The sequence below is a fragment of the Leuciscus leuciscus genome, assembly GCF_965113295.1.
Source record: "Leuciscus leuciscus genome assembly, chromosome: 21".
In the NCBI taxonomy this organism is placed as follows: Eukaryota; Metazoa; Chordata; class Actinopteri; order Cypriniformes; family Leuciscidae; genus Leuciscus; species Leuciscus leuciscus.
In genome coordinates, this window is record NC_138745.1 from 25,033,433 (window position 1) to 25,058,910 (window position 25,478).

At 41.8% G+C, this 25,478-nt stretch overlaps 1 protein-coding gene across 8 annotated transcripts in view; it reads left to right on the forward strand.

Annotated features, from left to right (window-relative positions):
* cacna1g (calcium channel, voltage-dependent, T type, alpha 1G subunit) overlaps positions 1-25,478 on the forward strand; it is a 218,992-nt gene that overhangs the window by 89,683 nt on the left and 103,831 nt on the right. For all 8 annotated transcript variants that reach the window (XM_082151200.1, XM_082151199.1, XM_082151204.1 and 5 more), the window contains exons 3-5: positions 1,461-1,573; positions 9,278-9,411; positions 23,094-23,191. In XM_082151200.1, the coding sequence (XP_082007326.1) occupies positions 1,461-1,573; positions 9,278-9,411; positions 23,094-23,191 (345 nt within the window). The remainder of the gene's footprint in view (positions 1-1,460; positions 1,574-9,277; positions 9,412-23,093; positions 23,192-25,478) is intronic.

Consider the following 25,478-nt stretch of genomic DNA (forward strand, 5'->3'; position numbering starts at 1 on the left):
TCCGCAGAACCCGCCACACCGACCCCATGATCAATTACTAGCGGTGAGCTAAAAGGATGAAGGAACTCTTGGTCATTTATTCCCCACAAGAAAAATAATGACAAACATAATGACGAAAGCACCTTTGGCCCAGTAACACATTTAGCTTTACTGACCTTGTTTATGTGACAGAGAAAGTGATTTTAGCCTTTGAACTGTTATTTGTTAAAGCTGTAATAACTGAATTACGTGATTGCTTACAATAATGCGGCAATTTATTACAATTTCATCATCTTTTCTTTTCCAAAACTACAGAGACCCTAAAAAGACTTTGGGATAAATAAATAAAAAAGATGAGGAGGAAAAATTATGTTACTGCTTTGGAATACTATGCTTTGTGTTCCCCCAAGAAACTTGCCAAAGTAAGAAATGTTCCTGGAGCAACATATTTTGTCAATTTTGGATCAACATTCCTGTCTGAAAATGTAGTCCTAGCCCTATCCCTACAACTAAACCTAATACGACCCATAACTTATCCCTAAAATCAGAGGGAAATGATAGGTGACTAACGCTGATGTAAAGGCACCTAACCCTGGTTGTAAGCCCTAAACATAAACCGTAAAACGTGTCCCTCAAATCTGATTGGTTGATTGTAAGGTTTTTCCAGGACCAATAAATATGTTGATCCATGAACATGCTGTACTTGGTGAAATCACATTCACCTTTTCAGTCTAACACAATTTTTTTACGAGGAAATGCAAAGGTTTCGTCAGCGAACAGAAAGTTTCTCGGGGGAACGCAAAAGCATTGAAATAGATTTTTCCTCCCATCTTATATTTTTTCCATCACCACATCCATTTTGGGGCTCCGTACAAGTAGTAGTAAAGTATCAAGTATCAAAGTATCAACTAAGATGTTTTTTTTTTATAATCTTAGAAAAAAAGGTTCAGTGAGGTTCTATATAGAACCCTAGGGTTCTTGACTCAATTTTAAAGAACCTTTTATGCTCAAAATATTATATACTATACGTGGAAATGACTTAAATTATTGCATAATACTTTCACGTTTAACCGTTTATTTAAATTTTTTCTAGTTATAAAGTGTGTTTGCAAGCTTTTTAATTCATAACATTTAATCAAGAAAAAGTGAATTAAAATGTATTAAAACTAAATCCATAATATAATCCTATGATGGGAACCCCTGTATTAAGCGCATGACACAACCCTTTCATCTTCTATATAGAACCTTTTCTTCTAAGACTGTATAACAGTGTGAAAGGACATCATTTATACAACAGAGATATATCATTATTCTAACTCTTTATCGCTCATTTTAGCAACATTAGATATTGTTGAAAATATGTCTGCTGATAGCTTGAATGCGGTATCTAGGCTGCAGTAATGTCATTTGTTTATATTCAGGACATATATTCTGTGACTGCATGTATTTTCTGTGTACTGTTCCTTAACTTCTGCTTCCCACATGGTTCGAGAGGGCCAGCATGTTGGTAATCCTGCTGAACTGCGTTACTCTGGGGATGTTTCACCCTTGTGAGGACAGCCACTGTGACACAGAGCGATGCGAGATACTGCAGGTAAGTCTCATTCTTAGAATACATCACCTTTTGTAACCCCAATGTACTTAAAATAGATGGAAAACAAATTAAAATGTAATTGGTCACAGATTTGAAGTTAGTGCTGAAATGAAATCAAACAACTGTTACAACTCAAAAACGCGAGGTTATTTTCGGGCGTTTGTCATCATCTCTCGTGGAGCGCTGGGTTTTTCTAGATATCCTGAAGCATGTTGTGTTGACTGACTTCCAAAAGACACAGGAATGCCCCAAACCACATGTGGTGATAGGCAACAAAAAGATCCTCGTCTGTAATTCAAAGCAGATTATCACAGGAAAGACACTGCTCTGGTTTATCGTTGACTTGGCAACATGGCTCAGGGACTTTGATTTCAATCTGCTAAATTCCTTTTGCTTTGTTTAACAGATGAGTGTTTTGCCCTAAGGATATCAGAGAGCTATCCTTTTTTCCCCGCTTTGTATCTTCTGCTATGGATGTCTTTTATCATTTAAGGACCCAGCAACAATTAACTTTTATTCTCCATAGAGGGCATTGATATTGTACTGTATATACAAATATTGGGGACATTAGCAGAGGAAATTGGTATTTAATATACTGAATGTGTATATGTAAACTACAGTTAAAAGTTTGGGGTCAGTAATATTTTTTGTTTTTGAAAGTCTCTTATGATCACCGCGGCAGCATTTATTTTATAATAATTATAATAATTAAATAAATAAATACATTTTTTAAAAATGAAAACCAGGTATTTTCAATTATAATCATATTTTTCTAGACTTTTTTATGCATTAAATAAATGAATAATAAATAAACTTTTCTTGGTGAATATAAGACATAAAAATCCTTCCAAACGTTTGTAATAGTAGTGTATTTAAAACAATTTATGATCCTTTTTTGTGTGAAAATGTGCTTTTCTGTAGTGCCTCATCTTCATATACCTGATGTCTCATTAAAACTAAAAACTAAAAACACTGTTTTTATCAGATGTATTTTATGTTCCATATACTGTCAAGTGAAGACAATTCTAACTTCCTAAAACTTTTTTTTCCCTGGCTCTCAGAAAGTTATATAACACGTTCAATCTCTCTTTCTCACTGTTCTATGTGATTCCTCTAAGGCTATGGGGGTGTCATAAGCATTTGGAGGGCTATATAAAAACAAATGAGCCTGAAAAGGCCCAGCCCTAGAGAGGATTTAACCACATTAAATGAAGTGCTTAAAACACAACTTCACAGCCACTCATCCAGGCAGTCATTGAAATCAGGCACTTCAGAATACAATGTGACTGATTGTGACATGAGGTGAATCACCTCTTATTTCTGAGTTATTAAGCTAATGGTTGCTGTAATGAATGATACTAATCTGTGATCTTTACATTGTGACAGCGGGTCAAGTTCACTGTACAGAGTGCCTGTGAGACGTGATTAAAATATTCTTTTCAAAGGCATACTGTCACATAAATCATCTATCAACTGTACAGTGGCTTGCCTCTAGACTGGATTTTTAAATCAATATTGACATACTCTTGGCAAATTACCTGAAGAAATAATTGTCTAGTGCACATAATCTCTCAAAAGGCTATTATATTTTGTATCTGTGGTAGTGTACTTGTGTGTGTGTGTGTGTGTGTGTGTGTGTGTGTGTGTGTGTGTGTGTGTGTATAGATATTAATTCATAGATATTAATTAATCTATTAATCTAATTAATCACAAATTAATTGCACACCAAATTAAGAGATTAAGATATTCATTATTGTGTTAAATTAGAAAAGCATCAAATTGACATTACAAAAAGTAGTTTGTTGCTGAATTTGTAACTGCATGCTCTTATACTTTTACCAAATCTTTCTATATCAGAAATAGTAGGAGTAGTATGCGGTCCTGAAAATTTGGGATTTAGAGGAACTTTCTTGCTAAGATTTTCCAGGAACCATCATCTTTTACTCTCTAAAATGCCTGAGTGAGATTGATTTATTTCCATGGATAATGCTAAGTTTTCATTTGAATTTAATGAGCACAGATCAATTTCTTTGTTTGATTTTTATTTTGTAAACTTGTATTTTTCTGAATGATAGCCTAGCCCAGCTAAACCCCAGAGCGTTTGGATCGTTCCCCTCCCTGCTTCTCATCGGAAAGAAATGGCCTGGGCCGTTTCATCATTGAGATCTGAGATTTCATAACGATTATCTTCTCCAACTGCTCTATCAAATCACTCTCCCTCTTGCCATATGGGAATTAGTGTGCTTTGCCAGAAATAAGATTGCAAACCTGGTCATCAGGAAATTTACAAAGACATACAATCAGCTCCCATCACTGTCAGGGAGACACGCCTGGGCTCCATAGCTGACGTGACTCAGGTTAGCCCTCGGCATGAGCTCGAAAAGAACGCCCATGGTGGAATAATGGAATTCAGGGAAATACAATAAAGCCGGGGAGCATTCCTGCTATCTCTCTCTTTCTCTCTGTGCCCCTTCTCTTCTGCCCACACAACACATTATCATTTATTTCTTCAGTGCTTTCCTCTTTTTTTTTCTCTGCAGTTTTGGCAGTTTTTATTTCCGGTCAAAATGTAGTCACCTACATATAATTCTAAACACAGATGACTTTCTTTCTCCTGTATCTATATATATATATGTGTAAAATGTAATGTAAATATAAATGTATAACACAAATGAAGATATTTTGAAAAATATATGTCATTGAAAAACATCAAATATGACTTCTTACAATGATAGTTCAATTTAGTCCAGTGTTGTTTTAATCCCCATTGACTTTCATTGTGTTGACAAAAACATTCTTCAAAACATCTACTTTAATATTTCACACACACAAAAAGAAAGTTTACCCTCATATAATTCCAAAAGTATATGACTTTATTTCTTCCATGGAGATGTGTTGACGAATGTCTACGTTTACACTTGGCATTAACATGCATTCTGTATCCAGATTTTGTCCACATAGAACATGCTAGAATAAATATTTGTGATCGACTGTACATGAATAAATCACAAAAAAATCCTGTGCTATATATGGGCACTGCCATTGATAAAGTCTAAAGGAAAGTTGTTTTACGCCACTAGACCATTTAAAGCTTCTACCTTTCGAACTCTCCCGTGGTAAAGGCCTATTACTGACCTAATTTAAATATTGTGCGGGAAACAGAAAGACAATTATTTATTCAGATACAGAAGCCACTGGATGTGAACAAATGTAATTGCGGCGTTCCCTGATTGGCTGATGATCCGATCTGTTTGTTCGCATGTTAATGGCAAGTGTAAACCCAGCCTGAGCTGTTCTCATAAAACTGAATGGTGACCAGGTGCTAAAAAGCACCTTAAAACTAGTCCATAAACAACGCATGAGCTATTTCCCCAAAACCTCTGAAGACTTACCGTTATTATAGATTTGTGTAGGCTGATTCATACTGCTCCGATAGACGGCAACCAACGGCAACTTTTACCAAATTACAGTACATCACATCTTTGACATTCCTGATCGACAAAATACACTAATCTACAAAACTTGGCACACATTTTTGGTGTCTTTTTAGCCTTATGACATTAAATTTAAGTCGTTACCCACCAAAAATCTTCTTTCATTGTATATCTCACTTGCACATTCAAATGCGTTGTGTCAAAACTTGTCGCATTGTATTTGAAGTCAGATATACCAACTGTCAATTGGTTGTCATGTGTATTGGTTTTGTAACCAATTGCACTGAGGCACATTTGAATATGCACATTAAAATCACATGAAATATTTAAGAGCTACGAGGGGGAAAAACTTTTTGGTCTGTTCAACATGCAATCTATCCAATGGCTTTAGAAGATTTTTAATGTGGTGGACGAGTCTTATGAACCACTTTTACATGTTCATGGTGCTTTTTGTTGGTATTTGACCTTTAAGACTTCTGGTCACCATTTACTTTCATTGTATACAAAAATGCAGCATGAACATTCTGCTTAAAGGTCACATTTACCGAATGTGTAATGTGTAATTTCATTATCTATGAAATTCAGCCATTTCATTAGGAATTCGCATGCTCGGGAGTTTTGCAGGAGGTCGAAAATGTTCCACATTCAGATTTTGTTCATGTTCAAGTTGGTCACGTGAACTGCCACTCTAACTGATAGAAAGCTGTCTGTTTTGAATGTGGCGTGTGTGGGAGCAGTGCTTCAGACATAGCTACGCTATTGACAATGGACCACTTTTTGCCCACAAAATGTTGCTGAAATATCGCTAATGTGACCAAACTCTAATATGTTTGATGGAAGAAAGAAAATAACACAGAATGAAACTCATGAAAGACATGTGAGTAAGTAAATGATGGTAGAATATTTTTTTTTAGAGTGAACTACATCTTTAAATGTTTAGTGAAAGCAGCATATATCACCAACCTATATCAGAGACTACATATGCATTATTGTGTTGATTTATGGTAGTGTGTTGATTGGTGTTTTCCTGCTGCATTGTACACGTCTCTTCACTTTCCTTCTAGACTCCATGATGTCATCGGCATAGCAACTGCTCTCTGCACACATGAATTAGATGAATTAGTAAGAAGAACACAGAATATATTTTTGTTTACCCTCGGTGAATATGTGTTGCAGCTTCCTCCTCTCTTTGTGTGTGTGTTTGTGGGGGTGGACGGATAGTCTGAAGAAGTTCTGGATTTAAAGAATTGTTTTTTTTTCCTTCCCAGAGAAAAAGGCCATCAGTTGCACTAGAATAACCTTCTCACAGCGCAGACAATACACCACTCAGCTATTTGTGCAACAAAGAGGATACCATGAGAAGATTTATTCAGTGGCAAAAGATCACCGCACAAGCACAAACACCCTCGCTTCCACACGCGCGGATGAGACTGACTCTTTCTGCAAGCTATTTTTGAATGCTTCCCCAGAAATATGAAAGAGAAGGATGACATGTATTAAATAGAAATGGGTGGATGATATGTGGTGAGAAAAAGGAGGGGAGGAGGAATATGGGAAGAGGCTCTCTGAAACAAAGGAGATGAGAGACAGGGAAGTATAAAGAGGAAGATATTCATATAGTGTGTAGGGGGTGTGTGTGTGTGTGTGTGAGGGTGAAAAAGCACCGGAGAGAATATTTAACCCCTAAGCTCTGCTTTCTGGCTCTGTGGAGAGACCCTGGGAGTGTTTTGTCGAGGGGTTCCCCTGGTCCGCATCGTTTATCTTTGGAGGGAGCTGTTGAAACGTAGAAGGGCCCGCAGAGATTTGTAGAGCTGTGCAAGCCAAGAGCTCTACATGGACTGTGAACAAAACACATATATAATTTAACAGTCACTGTTGTTTCATATACACAATACTTATGAGATGGATCCATCTCTCTTGAAGTATTGGGGTCAAGATCAATCAATAATGCAGGGAGTTCTGGGCATCAGAATTATCAGAATTTTTTCACTTAATCTTATGTTTATTTATTTATTTATTTATTTAAACAATTTGCAAATTATGCCAGTTTTAATATTTGTTTGTTTGTCCATTTTTATAAACTACATTTTATTTTTTATTTTTTTAAATGTGCATTTTTGGCAACACAATGAAAAATAAATGAATACACAAAACAATAATAAAATAGATTTAATATGTTTATTATGTACAGTATAATGTTTTTTGCAAAAAAAATAAAAAATTCTTGCGCTGCCAAATATATTGAGGTCGCTATGGTATTGTCACAAAGATAACTTGTGATTACTAAGGTTATGTTTTCTAGCTGGTTTAGATAAGTGTATTTATGCATTCATAGCTGTCATCGAGTATAGCTGTAAGCTATTACTGTAAATTTACTATAAAGCTTTATAAAACACATTTTCTAAAATATTATACTTTATTTTATTTTATTTGTATAGATATTTTATGTTGAATTTTTATTCAAAAACATACATTTTTTTTTTATATTCATATATTTTTGCTTATACTGCCAAAAATACTAAGGTCACTTCAATAATGTCACTAATGTTAAATTTTCTAGCTGGCTTAGAAAGTTTGATTATGAATTTATAGCTGTCATCGAGCTATTAGCTAATGCCGTAAAATAAAAACCTTGCAATTATTTTTGAAGAAAGCGTTTAATGAAAAACATGTAAAACACAGTTTATATATGCCTATGGCTGAATCACAGCTGTGCTGATATAGAGTGATATCACACGTTTTGTGGAAAAAATAAATTATTACACTGCCAGAAATAGTAATAGTATAGCCTGACTGGAAATATGTAAAACATCCTTATGTTTGGGGGCAGTCATGGCCTAGTGGTTAGGGAGTTGAACTGGTAACCCAAAGGTTGCTGGTTCGATTCCAGAGCCGGTGGGAAATGACTGAGGTGCCCTTGAGCAAGGCACCTAACCCCTAATCGCTCCCCGGGCGCCACACAAAGGCTGCCCGCTGCTCTGGGTGTGTGTATCCACGTTTGCAGTGTCTGTGTGTTAACTACTCACTACTCTGCTCCTAATGTGTGTTCATTAACTTGGATGGGTTAAATGCAGAGGTCAAATTCCAAGTATGGGTTACCATACTTGGCCGTCACGTGTCACTTTCACTTTCACTTTCACTTATGTTGAGTAGAGTTAATGTACAGGATATTTTTGTTATTAGTAGTGAAATTATTATTATTTTGTGTTTATGTGTTCACCATATGTTCACATTAAGGCAGACAATTAGAGAACATTAGGGCATAGTCTTAGGAGATCAATCTCTGTCTGAATAGACAGTCTCCTCCCTCAAACCATTGATGTAAAATGAAGTCTCACAGATTCTCCCCTCATCCTCATCCTGACAGTATTGTTTATGGATGTGTCGTGTGTTACCATTAACTTTGAATTGGCAATAACTGTAGTACTCTATAACCCAAATGTCCACTATGTAGAATACAAGCAGATCAGGGATGAGGTAATACATTAGTGCTTGGCTCTGAATAATATCCAGCGCGACAGTAAATTCTCTCCACTGCGGCTTAATTAACATTCCCTGCATTATCAGAGTGCAAGAGCTTTGGCTGGAGGGAATCCCTCACTTAAAAGCTTTGACTAATGTCCTCTCTGGCTGAGAATGCCCAGGTGTCTTTCAGTGACAGTCAACCTTGAGGAAACAAGGGTCTCTGTCTGAGTTTGCATGGCCGTTGATGTGTCAACGACCCAGCCTTTATGGTCTTTACTCAACAACTGACTCTGACTGAGCTTTTTGCATCTAAATGTTTAATAAGGCATTTACTTCATAATGTCCAGAAATGTGTCCTTTTCTCTCTTAATGCTGTATTTTGTATTCATACTACAAGCTCCTTATTGCAGATCAGTGTCTCTCTCTATATATATTACACAAAGTTTTTTTTTCTTTTAATGTAAAACACATTTTGAGTAACATAAGCGGAGGACTAGTGCAGGATTTGTGGGTAAAGACTTGGTTGAGTTGGCTGTTTGTGCCCACTCACACTTACCATGTAAGGATGAGTCAAGGCTTAAAGCCTTCAGCTCATGGACACACACACCATGCTGTGACATCAAAGTGGAAATTTAATATTCATCTGCATATGCCTTTGGAGAGTTTATTTCTTTATTTATAAGTTGTCCTTAATATAGCATGAGTCTCCCAATGAAGAAAAGAACATTTTTGCAAGCTCTGAATTGGCCAGTGCAGCATATTAAGCTTTTTCTAACCCTTTGGATATTTCTCTCTTCCCCCCCAGGACTTTGATGATTTCATCTTTGCTTTTTTTGCCGTGGAGATGGTAATCAAGATGGTTGCACTGGGCATCTTTGGGAAAAAGTCTTACCTTGGAGACACCTGGAATCGGCTAGATTTCTTCATTGTGTTGGCTGGGTGAGTCCTTCTACAATGACTTTACTCAAACTTTTCTTTGAGTGAAAATCTGTCTGTCTGTCTGTCTGTCTTGCAGCTAGATAGACATGGTTGCTATGAACTGTCATCTTGTGGAAATTAAAGAGCTACATGACAATTCTTTTTTTTTTTTTTATCTCCTTTTAAGTTCACCAGAAGAAATAAAATGTATAAAGTAAATAATGACATAATTGGGATACAGCTTGTTCCTATTATCACCTTATTCTTCTGAATGAGTCACGTCACACATGGTTAGCTGTCGATACCTAATTCCTTAGTGTGTCTTTGTGAATGTCCGAATAATCACTTGATCAGTGATCACTTTTGTTTATGTGTATGTGTGAATCTCTTCTGTTCATGCTGTTGTGTGAACCACTTTAATGTGAAGCACTGATCAATAAACATGGACTTGTAAACACTATAAAACAATGAGACGCACAGTTAGCTGTGTAAATGTGTACCCTGGGAAATATAGTAAAGAAAATGTGCATCACTAATAAAGATATACAAATGTTTGCAAAGGTCAGAAGAGACAGGCATCTTAGTGAACAAAGATTTGCAGGTTGTTAACCATAGCGCGTACACACACACACACACACACACACACACACACACACACACACACACACACACGGCATGACTTGGCATGATGTGTGCTTTCGAGAAAACACAAGGACTCCCCTTTACCATTCCATGAAAATGTCAGTCCCGACTGAATGGCAGCATGGGCTTTATTGCCAGCTTTACTACCTCTGACATAACCTCATGTGTCTTGTTGGTAATCTCACAGGATTCTTTGTTGAGATGGAAATCAGCCCAGCATACGGAGCATATGGAAGCACATTCAAGAGACATCAGCCAAAGTGTGTCCACAAGATAATCATACAAGAGTGACAGACTGCTGGCTTGCTCCATTTCTGGCTTAAACTTATTTCTCACTGGGTGTTTGAAATGTCTCCAGATGAAATACTTACCATCAAATCCTTTGGTAATTCGCGACAGTCTACATCATCTTACGGTCCTCAGCAGTTTGATAATTTGTGGTACCTTCTGAAGAATCTGGCAAATGTTTGGTTATTGGCTTTACAAAAAAGTACTGAGTACTATATGGTACGCATGTGGTTTGCCATGGTTTTCGATATATGCCATGATTCTGAAATGGTATTTACATGATACTCCAAGATACTTCCACTACTGTGGTATGTCCAAAAAATACAGTGGTATAATATGTCCAAAAACAGCAGTGCTTGGAACTTTTTGGTACCAGTGTAGAAGCCTACCTTGTCAAAATCATGGCAGCGCCACAATATTTGTTTGTAATGTCTCTGTTTAATTGATTTTTTGAGGCTTTGGCAAAAATTGGCAACTAAAGTAACATAAAAAGAGTAATTAATTATAAGCCAGAGAACTTGGAGGCATGGTTTATATGAACGGTTTGTTTCAGTTTAAAGGTTAACATTTAGTGATTTTTTTTCATTTTCTTTTGGGAGAACATTCTGACTCCAATAAATCACAAGTCTAAAACTCATTTTAGCCTGCTTACTAAGTGAATAAATTGGTGCTGGTGGTTCAACTGGATGGTTTGGTTCCCAAACCCCCCTTCACGGAGACATTGTTTTGCTGAATATTGTGTTCTTTTCTATCTGAGGTGAGCCAGAGAGCTTATAGAAGTCTAAAGATCTTGGCTGCTGTGCTCTGGATCGAATGTCTTTCTGTGTCTCATCTGCAGAGACATTGAGGCGAGCCTTCTCACTTCTCAATCTTTCAAAGCAAACCCTTAGAGAATGCAGACCCTCGATACAGCCCACCAAGACGAAGTATCAGTTTCAGACACCCGCAGCGGTTTGGCAACTTCTGCTGAATCACTTTTAAATTAGTCTGCCCTTTTCCCATCCAGTCTTCACACACTTCCCAAATCCACAGGGCTTCTACAGGGATTGCGACAGTGTCTTCAGCGATCGTTTCAATGCTTTTTAAATGCTCTATGAGACAGAAAAACTTTTATGATTTTTAACAAGAGATTGGGTATAAAGGCATTTTTTGAATTTCTTCTAGCGTACTTTGCCATAACCTTGATGGAAGTGAGTTTTATGACTTTTTCCATAATGCTCTACCAAATATTGCATACTTTGACAAGGAACCAATATGTTATTATTTCAGGCATTATTTTCTCATGCATTTTCTCTCTACTACAGGGCTGCACAAAACTTTGGCCTAGACAGGAAAAGAACACAAGACAAATTTGGTATTTTCATTTTTGCTTAAATATATTTTACTGGAAAACGTACTCGGTTACTAACGTAACCTCGGTTCTCTCTAGAGAGGAAACGAGTACTGCGTAATATCTTACGCTAGGGGAAATCTCTTTTCCGCGAGATACTGAAGCCAAAAAATTATCCTTAATTTTGAAATAATGTAAAACGCGTTGCGGCAGCATGCAGACATAGGCGAGACAGCTCGCGCGCCTATTGGCTGCCCTGCGGCAACTGCAGCAGCCTATCGATAAGGCCCTATCGTGACGTCATCACCAATGGGGGCGCTTCGCGCCCCATACGTCACGTCCCGCCGAAACGGGCGTGGCCTGGGGCTATAAATATAGCATCGAAAGGCTAGCTTACCGGTTTTTCATCGCCGGAGCGAACCGGAGCGTGCGCAGGCACGGCAAGATACGCAGTACTCGTTTCCTCTCTAGAGAGAACCGAGGTTACGTTAGTAACCGAGTACGTTCTCTTACGAGAGGTACTCTCGTACTGCGTAATATCTTACGCTAGGGGAAACAGTGTAAAACGCCGTGCATGCTATGATCCAGCACCAAAGTCCCAAGGGCAGGTGCCCGGGCTCATGTAGTACATGATCATAAGTGACTCACAGAGAGCCCAGGAAGAGTGGCTAGAATAGCATCATTCCTGTAATGCAGCATCCTATAAGAACAGTTATAGTGATGGTATTTACTCAGTCAGGGCGACCCCGGCCTGGACTGATGAATATAGTGGGTCTTACACATTGCCCATAGAGCTGCGCGATCTAAACGAGCGTTGCTCGCGCTATTTTGGTATTCTGGGCCGGACGTACTCGGGGCAGACAGTACCGATTTCTAGACTGAAAGCAGCTTAGCTTGCAGAGCGGGAACCTCTAGGTTATAAAACCTTATAAATGTAGACGGGGAGGCCCAGCCTGCCGCCATACAGATATCTTGCAAGGCAATCCCACTAGACCAAGCCCACGACGAGGCCACGCCTCTCGTGGAGTGCGCTCTGACACCCAATGGGCACTGCAAGCCCTTAGAGGTGTAAGCCAGCGCTATAGCATCGACTATCCATCTGGATAGGCTCTGTTTCGAAACGGCGAGTCCCTTAGAACGTCCGTAGAGTGAAACAAAGAGCTGCTCCGTCTGTCTGAAAACAGACGTGCGGGACACATAAGCCCTTAGCGCCCTGACTGGGCAAAGGAAGCTGGCGTCCTTCTCCTCGTTAGAGACCGGCAGGGCAGACAGGGAAATTACCTGGGCCCTGAACGGTGTATTGAGGGATTTAGGGACGTACCCGTGCCTTGGTTTGAGTATGACTTTCGAGTCATTTGGCCCAAACTCCATACACGTCGCGCTCACTGAGAGCGCTTGTAAGTCCCCTATGCGCTTCACTGAAGCGAGAGCCAGAAGAAACACCGTTTTGAAAGACAAGTGTTTGATATCTACTGACTGGATAGGCTCAAATGGGGCACCCTTCATGGCCTCCAAGACCGTAGAAAGGTCCCATATGGGGACTGAGGGAGGTCTGGGAGGATTTAACCTCTTAGCTCCTCTAAGGAACCGAATGACCAGATCGTTCCTTCCTAGTGACTGACCAAGCGTTGGTTTGGAAAACGCTGCTATAGCCGCCACATAGACTTTGAGCGTGGATGGGGCTCTGCCTTCATCCAGTAGCTCTTGTAGGAAGGAGAGAACCTCCGTCACTCCACAGTCCAGGGGTGAAAAGCCGCGTGCTGTGCACCAGCTGGAGAACACTGACCATTTTGAGGAATAGAGCCGTCTCGTAGAGGGAGCTCTAGCCTGCATGATCGTGTTTAACACTCCCTCTGGGATATCAGAGGGTACCCGTTGATGGCCCACGCATGTAGGGACCAAAGCTCCGGGCGAGGATGCCAGATCGAGCCCCTGGCTTGAGAGAGGAGGTCCCTCCTCACTGGTATTGGCCATGGGGCAGTGCTCGTCAGCTGCATAAGAACTGGGAACCAAGCCTGGTTCTTCCAGAACGGAGCAACCAGTAACACTGAGCAACCAGTAACACTGAGCATCTGCTTTCCCTGATCCGCTCTAATACCTGAGGTAGGAGCGTGATGGGGGGAAAGGCATAGAGCGGGCAGCGGGGCCAGACGTGGGCCAGCGCATCCCTGCTCTTTGAGAAAAATTCCGGGCAGTGAGCGTTTTCTTGAGACGCAAACAGGTCTATCTTTGCTCTGCCGAATGTCTGCCACAGCAGTTGGACTGTCTGCGGATGCAGTGACCATTCTCCTGCTGGAACATTGTTCCTGGACAGTCTGTCTGGTCCCACATTCAGGTGGCCAGGCACATGCGCTGCTCTGAGCGAGCGCAAATTGTGCTGAGCCCATACCAGGAGGCGTTTCGCTAACCTGTATAGGTTTCGGGATGTGATGCCTCCCTGGCGATTTATGTAGGCTACCACTGACATGTTGTCCGAGCGGACCAAGACGTGGTGTCCTGCTATTTGGGGACGAAAGCGCCTCAGCGCGTTGTCGACTGCCATCATTTCCAGGCAGTTTATGTGCAGAAGCTTTTCCCGTTCTGACCACTGGCCAAAAAACGGTCTGCCCTCGAGCAGTGCTCCCCATCCCGAGGTGGAGGCGTCCGTGGACACCACCTTCACACTCGAGGAAGTCCCCAGGCTTACACCTGACTGGTACCAGTCGGTCGCTCTCCAGGGTATCAGTGCTGAGACGCATTCCTGATCGACCTTGAGACGAAAGAGACCTGAAGTCCATGCTCGACGCGGTACTTGCGCTTGTAGCCAGAACTGCAGTGGGCGCATGCGAAGCAGACCCAGCTGGAGAACTGTGGATGCTGCTGCCATGAGACCGAGCATCCTTTGAAACTTCTTTAGCGGGACTATAGTGCCGCGGCGGAAGGTTTCTGTCATGCGCTGAATAGTCAATCTGCGCTGTAGCGATATTTGAGCTGTCATTGACAGCGAGTCCAGTTCTGTGCCCAGGAAAGATATTCTCTGACTGGGAGACAGTGAACTTTTCGCCCAGTTGACTTTGAGACCCAGATTCTCGAGATGTTCGAGTAAAATGGTTCTGTGTTCTATGAGCTCCGTATGTGACTGAGCTAGAACCAGCCAATCGTCCAAGTAGTTCAAAACTCGCATTCCCCGAAGTTTCAGGGGAGCGAGGGCTGCGTCCATGCACTTCGTGAATGTACGGGGTGCTAGGGACAGGCCAAACGGTAGGACTGTGTATTGATAAGCCTGGCCCTCGAAGGCGAATCTCAAAAATCGCCTGTGACGTGACGCTATTTGTATTTGGAAATACGCGTCTTTCAGATCTATTGACACAAACCAGTCCCCGTGGCGAATTTGCGCGAGGATTTTCTTGGTTGTGAGCATTCTGAACCTGCGTTTTGAAAGCGCTACGTTCAGTTGTCTTAGATCTAGAATGGGTCTGAGACCCCCGTCTTTTTTCGGAACCAGAAAATATCTGCTGTATAGCCCCCCTTCGCTCTGAGCTTGAGATAAAGGCTCTATTGCCCCTTTGCTCAACAGCTTCGCAATTTCGGTACGAAGTACACTTGCTACTTCCTTTTCTACCGTGGTTTCGACTCGCACCGCACAACGGCGGGGACGTCGAGCGAACTGTAGCGAATAGCCTCTTTTTATAATGTTCAGCACCCATTCTGATACACCGGGAAGCTTTGCCCACGCATGTGCGTGCATAGCTAAGGGTTGAATGAGATTGGAGCTCTGGTCGTGACATAGTGGCGACCGGGGAGCTTCGGTATGCTGTATTATAGACACCGCATTTGCAGCGCTCGAGGCGGGGAGTGTTTTGATCACAGCGGGCGGTTCGCCCGCGCTCGGCTCTCTCACGGCAGGTAGCTGAGAGACGGCGAGCGTGGGGGAAACCGAGGGATTCGTCATGTCTGTGAGTGAATGTGGGCGCAGGACAGCGGGCACATTTGCACTGAAAACACCATCGACCTGAGTCGGTTGTATGTGTGTTGGTTTCGTTTTTACAGAAACCAAGAGACATGCAGCGTGTAGTGTTTGTGGGCACTGGGACGTGGGCACGTTCACTACATTCTGTGCGCAATCGACATGAGTCGATTTTATGTGCGCGAGCCCTGTGGGGCGGGCTGTGTCTGTGTGTAGGAATGGGCACTGGGCAGTGGGCATTTTTACTACACTCATAACACCGTCGGCCGTGGCCGGAATACCAGAAAATACGCTCTTTACAGGATTTATCTGGGTCGCCGTGAAAACGGCGTTTGTGTACAGGCAAGCGGGTAATGCAACCGACTTGTTTACTGCAGAGTACACTGGAACAGTCGCATGTAATGGAACTGGACGAGCGGGAAGTTTTGGTGGAAACCCGGCCGCAGCGGGGCTTGAACACCGTCGTTTTCCTAAGCTGGCTAGGAAGACTTTGAGGCCTCGGGCTTCATCTCAACCTTCGGCCGAGTCCCACGCTGTGGGGGGCGGCGGCCGGCAGAGCGAGAGCGTGGTCTCTGGTCCCGGGCCTGTCGACGCTGTGAAGCGGCGGCGGGGGGCGGTGGCTGCGAGCTGCGAGCAGACGGCTGTTTAGAGCGGCCTGATGCGGAGCTAGAGCGCTTTGGCAAAAAGTGCTTCATGGCCTGCGACGTCTTTTGTACCTCAGCGAATCTGTCCGCGAAATCTTTGACGGACGATCCAAAGAGGCCAGTAGCAGAAACGGGGGCGTCGAGGAACACAGAGCGCTCCGAGTCCGGCATTTCTGAAAGCGTCAGCCAGAGGTGTCTCTCAGCAACGGTGAGAGAGGCCATGTTCCGCCCTATGGCCTGTGCAGCGGATTTCGTAGCGCGGAGTGCGAGGTCCGTAGCGCTCCTTAAATCCGCCACGTTGATTGCTTCCGTGCCTTCCTCGTCCAGCTTTCGGAGAAGGTTAGCTTGGAAGATCTGGAGAGTGGCCATAGTGTGTAGCGCTGATGCAGCCTGCCCAGCGGCGGTGTAAGCGCGACTGTGCAGGGTGGAAGTAGCGCGGCAGGCTTTTGAAGGTAGCGCCGTCTTAGTCCGCCGTCCAGCAGAGGGCGGGCAAAGATGGGCTGCTACCGCCTCCTCCACTAGAGGGAGAGCGAGGTATCCTCTGTCTTTGGCACCGTCCACCACGGAGAATGCCGCCGAAGCAGAGGAACGTAGCCTGGCTGAAAAAGGGGCGCTCCAAGACTTTGCCAGTTCTTCATGAAGCTCAGGAAGAAACGGGGCGGGTCTTGAGGGCGTGGAAACGCGGTCCCCTTGCAGAAAACAGCCGTCCAGACGGTTGCGTGTAGGCTCGGCGGGCGCGGACCACTCGAGGCCGAGGCTCTCTGTGGCCTGTGTGAGCAGACGCATCAGCTCAGCTTCAATGCTGGCCCGTTTTCCTGACGACTCGCGGGCAGAAGAAGGGGCGAGGTCCACAGAGCTCGCCCAATCCTCGCTGTCCGAAGCCAGGATAGAGCAGTTGTCCTCCTCGAAAACTGCCGCTTCTTCCTTGTCATCTCCGGCGGAAGCGGCGGCCAGCGGCGGCCACTGTCCGGGAGTGAGAGACTCGAGAGAAGCAGACGGCGAAGCTGGCAGGCGCACCGGCGAGCTTTTCTCGGTGGGAGGCTCAGGGATCCGCTGAGCACGGCGCTTTTTACGGCGCGGCGTCGAAGCGGGGGGTGCAGGCTCGTGGAAAGTTGCCATGCGAGTCCTCAGAGTCGCCATAGGCATAAGCTCGCAGTGAGGGCATCCGCCGTCAGCGAGCGCTAGAGCCGCATGTCCTTCACCCAGGCAGGAAACGCAGATGACATGGCGGTCCCCGTCGCTGAGTGGGGCTCGGCACGAGCCACAGGATGGACGAGACATCTTGAAAAAGACGCTCTGCTCTTTTAGAAAGGGAGTGTGAGTCGCGGCGGCGAACACACACAAAGCAATGAAAGGATATAACGCCGGATAGCGTAGCAGGAACGGTGGTTGAAGGCGGCGCGGCCAGCGACTCCAGGTACCGAACTCGTCCCGCTGAAATGCTGTTTCCACGGCGCGGCTTCTTCTCTCTGGATCCAGCGATGCGTGAGCTCCGCTGAAGAGATGAAAAATCGGTAAGCTAGCCTTTCGATGTTATATTTATAGCCCCAGGCCACGCCCGTTTCGGCGGGACGTGACGTATGGGGCGCGAAGCGCCCCCATTGGTGATGACGTCACGATAGGGCCTTATCGATAGGCTGCTGCAGTTGCCGCAGGGCAGCCAATAGGCGCGCGAGCTGTCTCGCCTATGTCTGCATGCTGCCGCAACGCGTTTTACATTATTTCAAAATTAAGGATAATTTTTTGGCTTCAGTATCTCGCGGAAAAGAGATTTCCCCTAGCGTAAGATATTACGCAGTACGAGAGTACCTCTCGTAAGAGAACCTTGTGATTTATGTTTAGTATGGAAGCTTCACCGTCAAGACCAGGCCCAATAGTCTTAATCTTCTCTCTTCACCTTCCTCTTTCTCATTCTATTTATTCTACAGCCTCTTCCACACCCTCTTCCTCTTCTTCTTCCCTTCTCTTCCTCTTCCTCTTCCTCTTCCCTTCCCTTCTCTTCCTCTTCCTCTTCCCTTCCCTTCCCTTCCCTTCCCTTCCCTTCCCTTCCCTTCCTCTTCCTCTTCCCTTCCCTTCCCTTCCCTTCCCTTCCCTTCCCTTCCCTTCCCTTCCCTTCCCTTCCCTTCCCTTCCCTTCCCTTCCCTTCCCTTCCCTTCCCTTCCCTTCCCTTCCTCTTCCCTTCCCTTCCCTTCCCTTCCCTTCCTCTTCCCTTCCTCTTCCTCTTCCTCTTCCTATTCCCCTTCCCTTCCCTTCCCTTCCCTTCCCTTCCCTTCCCTTCCCTTCCCTTCCCTTCCCTTCCCTTCCCTTCCCTTCCCTTCCCTTCCCTTCCCTTCCCTTCCTCTTCCTCTTCCCCTTCCCTTCCCTTCCCTTCCCTTCCCTTTCACATCATTCTTTTTTCATCTTCCACTTCCACATTCACATCCACATCTACTTCATTTTGTATTCTTCTTCCATTTTTACATGCACTTCTGCTTCCACATCTATACCCCCTTCTCCTCGTTTTCCTCTTCCTCATCCTCTTCCCCCTTTCCCCTCCCTTTCTCTCACTTAGGTTTGCTCTTTGCCGAAGAAAGGTAGTAAAGGTTCTGATAGTCTGCCTGGAAGCATTGCAGGTCTCTGTCTTCTGACTCTGACAGGTCTCTGAGAATGATTCCTCTACTCATGGAAACTCACTGCTTATTTTCGGTTAAACCCAGCAAGCCGACCTGAGAGCCATACCTTAGTGTGTTATTTGAAGAATCTTTTTGTCTTTCCCATGATGGCCTTTTCAAATGAAAGTCTTGGTGAGAAAATTATGATAATTTACTTTCCTTCTGGGTTGTTTGACCTGGCATGTATTCTGTTTCATGTAGACAGCTGTCAGTTTCTGGTCAAGTCAATAGTTCTAAGGCTAGCACAACCTGTCAACTTAATTGTCATCATTCATGTCAAGAAAGCTGACAGTTACTGTCTTCTATGTGATTGCCACCAGAACATGCTCAGTTGGACTTCTTTAGAAGCTTTCACAAGCCCATCACTCAAAACCTTCAACAATAGCTGAAGTTTATTTTTTTCTTTTCTAACAACTGAGAATAGAGTTTAGAGGCAAGTCTGCTCTAAATTGAAAAGCTCCTGAACAGGTCATGACCCACATCGGCAGTGCTAATGGAGTCTCCCTGTGTCGGAATGAGAATTCCGTGTCTTGGTATAGGAGGCTTCAGGAATGCTTTTTGGCTGGGAGACTGTTGATGACACTGGACAGCATCCAGCACTTTCATCTTAGGAGTTCTTCATCTCATATTTGTATATGGAGACGCCTGGAACTGATAACGCAGTCATTCACAGGTACTAGCAGATGGCTGAGAGCTTACACACATCCATCAGGTCGAGATCTATTTTTTAACCTGAAAAGAAAGGACAGCAAAAACATTTACTTTTTACTGACCTTTTTGTAGCAGGATTTGGTGAAGCAAAAGCTTAGAAATAATAAAATGACAGTACACCCTAAAATCATGCACTCACTCATGTTAATTCCACGTGACTTTTTATGATGCCTTAACATTGCTTTTGCGTGTTTTTTGAAGCTTGAAAGACTCATACAAACTGTAATTGTATTGCTCAGTAGAGTTTGTCATTAACCACCTTTTGTATTCCACGGAAGAAAGCAATCATACAGATTTAAAACAACATGAGGTGAATAGGACGAGACAAGGACAAAGCAATACGAACAAAGGTTATCAAATGTTTCCTCAAGAAAAAAGCCTGTTGCAGGTCCCCCTTATTCATTTATTTTTCGACCCATCAGAAGAACGCTCTTTCGCTGAGGCGCACAGAGCAAATCAGGTTTCCTCTTCATCTATTCGAGTTATACGTCTGCATTAACTTCCATTATGATAATTGTTCTAAAACAGCGACCCTGGGCCCCAGAGTGGGTCAGTGTTGACATAGTATACAGTATATACAGTCAAGGGGATAGATAGGTAGGAAAAAAGAAGGAAAGAACAAAATCCTGACTTCATTTCTCATTAAAATGGTGGGAAAGGCACTATTTTCTTTCTCAGACATTGTTTCTCTTTGGATAAAGTCACTTGTTTGGCTTAGGTGTTGAGGTATTGTTTTGAAGAACACTTATTTGAGAAAGAAACTTGTCATTTTGCTGTTCTGAATCCGAGGCTAGGGGCAGATTATCCTGTTCCGACCGCAGTAAATCAATCAGTCCCGTCCCATAAAAACAGAAGAGCACCCCTGACGGCAATTGTGTCTGAGAGCTTGTTAAGAGAGAAATATATAGAAAAGCACAAGACAGAAATATAAAACTGAAGAGAAGTATTGTATGTTTGAATCTCTCTGTCTATATCTGTTTGTGAGGTGAGATAACTAGACAAGCCCCGTGGAATCAAAATATAATTTCTTTTAGCTTTTTGTCCAAAACTGTTTGCTCTGAGGCAATCTATTTGCTAGTCATTTAAAAGTTTATGAAACTTAGCTAAACTGGAGACGAATGCATTTCTATGTACACTACTGTTGGTAAGGTATTCTCTTATGTTCACTAAAGATATATTTATTTGGCCAAATGTCAAAACCGTAATATTGTGAATATTATTACAACTTTAAATAATTATTTCAAATTTAAAATGTAATTTAGTCATTTGATTTGAGTTTGAGTTTTCAGCAGCCATTACTCCTGTATTCAGTGCCACAATCATTCTAATATGTTGATATTTAGTGTGGAAAAATTACTTTTTTTATCACAGTTGAAAACAGGTTTTTTTTTTTTTTTTGTCAAACAAACAAACAAAACTGTTGCTAACATGCTAAACTGTGTTAGTCTTTAATTGTCATACATATGCACTGTTTAAATTCATTTGTAGATGGTCTAAAATGACATAACAGAAATAAGACAAAGAATTAGATTCACGTGGACAGACTGAGAAGGAAAGTGAGGACAGCGTATGTGTGCGTGTGTTGTTAGGGGTATCTTCCTTCTCTATCTTAATGGAGAGCTGATTGTTCGGAAGTGAACCTCCTCTGAAACTCGCCTCATTAACCTGCCAGGTGGTGGAAGACACCAAGCTCTGATTGAACTGAAGCCAGGACGGCTGCTTTGAAGACCACAAGGGACTTGGAGAGGATGGAAAGAGAGCGAGAAAAAGAGAAGCATAAAGCATCTGAAATGCAGCATATTCTCGGTTGCAGCTGTTTTTTCCATAAACCAACCAATCTTGCATTGATCATACAGAACAATATAACGTATGAAATGCAGTACGTCCCAAAAGAGCTGGTATTTCTAATGCTGCAGGAATTTAAATGTCTTTCAGTCCTTTCAATAGTCTGTTGTGTAGCTGTTCAAACAAGACACAACAGCACGCTAGCTCTCTCGGGTGCAGCCGGAGATCGAATCGAGCGGATTTCTTATGGATGAGGAAGGCCACATTTGTTTTGGATCCGAGACCCTTGACTCGCTCATACTTTTCCTATTATAGTGACCTCGCAACTGGCATTGTATACGCAGCATGGAGCCGTTGTTGATTGTGGGACAATGTTGTCAAGAAACAGAGGGATTCTGGGAAGGTGTGTCATCCTTCACCACGACCGTGCCAAACACAAACAGATAACAGAAGAGAAGTCTAGGTGCTGACTGGACAAACGCCCAGGCCTGACACTTCACTTTTTGTTTGTGTTTGCGAGCAGCCATATTAGTGATTCATATGCGTGTATGAAAGAAGTAATAGACTTGTTGACGATATCACATTTACACACGTCCACCTTGTTTAGACGCATCCTGCGTCCCTCTGGGACATTTTTGTCGAGTGTCCTCACGCATGTCCTGTCTCTCTCCTTCTTTACAGGCATTTTGTCCTTAGAGTCTCTCTCTCTATGCCTCTTATCCCTCTCTCTGAAATCTGTCCTTTCTTCCTATCCACTTTGTGTTTTCCCCTTCTCTTTTGATATTTTCGTGTTTTCTTCGTTCTCATTCCTTCAAATTTTAGTCTTAGTCACCAGTGTTATTATTTTTGCAGTCCAGTTGCCAGCTGGTTTCCATCAAGCCCAATCAGTGCCTTCAAAGCTGTTCTGCACATTTCAGGAGCAACAAAGTCAGAACACATTTCCTCACTGCCCTGCTTGGCTAATGGGGCTCGCACTGTTTGCACGTCACCGACTTCACTCGATCCATATTTGAGAGGATGGAGAAACACCCCAGATCACGCAGCTTTAATCTAAGCAAGTCACGTGACCACGAGGACCCTCATTAACATGCGCGTATGCTTATCAGCATCAGCTTTGCTTATAAACTTGATACGTATACTGTACTAATATAGTGCATTTTAAGTTGCTGTACGGCCAGAAACAGTTATTGGGTTTGCAATTACACGGTTGCAAGCTCACAGGCACATAGAGACACACACTTTGTTTATTTTCTACAAAAACATGCAATTCTTTTATGTGCCTCACTCCGAAGTTCACATGTGTGGAGCAGCTGTGCATGTGTTTGTTTGCGAAAGCTCTACATTAACCTTCCTTCCACCTCTCTTTGACCTAATTGAAAACGATTCAGTGTAATTGTTTGATGAATCCTGATAACTTTCGATTGATCTACAGTATGGCGTTGGCAGTTCGGCAGAAAACACGCCACTAATGTGTCTGGGCTGTCAGTGTTTATTTGAAAATATTGCTGCCATTTTATGCTATTCTGCCATAGTAAAGGATAAATATAGAGGATGTTCATCAGCTTGAAAATCAAATTGATTTTTCACTTTAGGTGGTATTAAAAATTCCAATAAAATTCATGTGCCCTCATTAGTGAATGCATATATTCACATACTGTATCTTGCTTTATTAAAAGTTTAAACTCTTTTTGTTTGTGTGTTTACAGGATGCTGGAATACTCTCTCAACCTGCAGAATGTTAGTTTCTCTGCTGTCCGAACGGTCAGAGTATTACGACCTCTTCGAGCTATTAACCGAGTGCCCAGTGAGTACAATATCAGCAGCCATGTTCGAAATACACTTGCACACTTTGTATTAAACCATACACTGTAACTTAATGAAGGTGCTCTGTTATATAATATGTGTGCATGTATTAGTTTATATTGATTTACATCAATGATGAGTAAAAATGTAACGTTACATTGAAAATATTTACAAACGTGAAAAAGGTGAAATAATAATAATAATTTAAAAAGTGGTGACGTTCACTGAACAATAAGGTTCCTTTGGTTAACAAATTTGTTAACGTGAACTAACAGTGAAAAATACTTTAAAAAAAGTTTTATTTGGAAATATTTATTTGACCTGACCCAACATGAACTTTGAGCAGTTGTTTTTATTAAATAACATTAATAAAGATTAATAAATGCTCAATCAAATGTATTGCTATAATTGTTAATGTTAGTAAAGACATCAACTAAAATTAACTAATGAAACCTTATTGGTCGAATCAGTGGTTTTAAATGTGCAAAATCATGCACAGTAATGCGTTTATATTAATATTATATTGAGATCTGTTTCTTGTGTTCTTTGTAAGTTGGTAAGAATTTTGGAATAGTTAAACCCAAATATATATATATATATATATATATATATATATATATACTGTATATATTTCTATATATTTCTATTTTTTGACAATGATTGAATGTTCAATTGCATTTGTATCACTTTCTGTTGTACAAAATGGGAACTTAACTCAGAACTTAATTACATTTATTAATTCCCTACATTCAATCAAAGAGTGTATTAAATTCTGAATGTTCTATGTTGAATTGCATTATTCAAGCACTGTGGTCAATTAAAGTAATTTAATCAACATTTGTAAGAGAAATGTAGCCTGGGCGCAGTCATATACCAGAGGAGTTCATGCCATTTTAGGGACTTTAGATTTATAGATCATTTTCCTCTTCATTGCTTTTTACGGCTTCTCTCTTTCCACACACACTCGCACACAGAAATAATAATAGAGACTGGCTCACACACATTCACTCTCTTTCTAAGGCAGGGTGATGATATTTCATTGGCCACATCATTATATACCGGATGTTTTAATCACCCTCTGTGCCAAGGAGATGCCCGCGGTTCCCCCGCGGCTCTTATTTCACAAGCAACCATGTCTGGCCGATCCTGCTTGATGTCCCTATTTGTGGAGGGTAGTAAAATGTATATTGAACAATGGTAGTATTTAGCTGGAATGTTTTGACTAGCCCTGACAAGGTTTTGGCGAGGGTAATTTGTGTGGGGTCCCGTTCAGTTCTCACCCCTCTGGATATGGTTCAGTATGTCTATCAGTCCGACAGACAAACAGCACCTATATATAATCACTGGAGATGGCCATGTTTCTCATAGTAGGCTCGGGGGGTCAGCTGCATGCCTTCTAGTTCGGTTAGGAACAAAAGTGCATCCATTCATATCATCATTATTGCCTAATTAATACCTGTGCCAATCAGAGACAGGGGGTGAAGTGGTAGCAGACAGCCTAATTCATTCAAGATAATTGAATGAACCTAATTCAAGAGCCACCCAGACTAAATAAAGGCCTAATGTTTGCATTAATTTAGTAATTATTTTATCTCTAGCTCGCCTGCTGCGGACCATCACTGGAAGAATGATTTTTATTTATTTATTTTTTAACAGCACTAATCAAAACAAAAGAGGGAACAAAAGCATAATAGGAGAATACTCAAATCATCAATCATTAGACTGTCAAGCTGAAAGCTATAGCAGCATGTCATAAATATTTTGAAATTCTTTTGACATCTTTTTTTTTTTTTTTTTTGACATTCATATTTTTTTTTTTTATAGTGACTAGTTTTAAGAAGTATGAGGATGAGTGAGGCAGTGCAAAAAATGAATCAGGCAGTGCAATGGACTATAATTTCTGTAAGTGTAGTTTGCTTTTTCTGTAATATATTTTTGTAATATGTATTTATGTGCTTTTAGGAAATATTGTAAATAGTTTATAATGATAATAATAATAACATTTAGATCAAGGTGTCCTTATTGTTACAGTGTAATTAAACATCTAAGTACTGATTAATATTCATTAACTATATGTACTTACTAGGTTTAGGATTAGGGTTTGTTTTAGGGTTAGTTGCATGTAATTATGCAAAATGTATTGTTATTACTATAGTAACTACATGTAACGTGTAACAAGGAGACTAAAAGTTTTATCTATTTTCTTTTCTTACAGTAACTTCGGTAACCGAGTCGAATGGTTGAGCTTGTAATTTGCAGACTTGTGTCAGTTCTACTGTTTCACATCA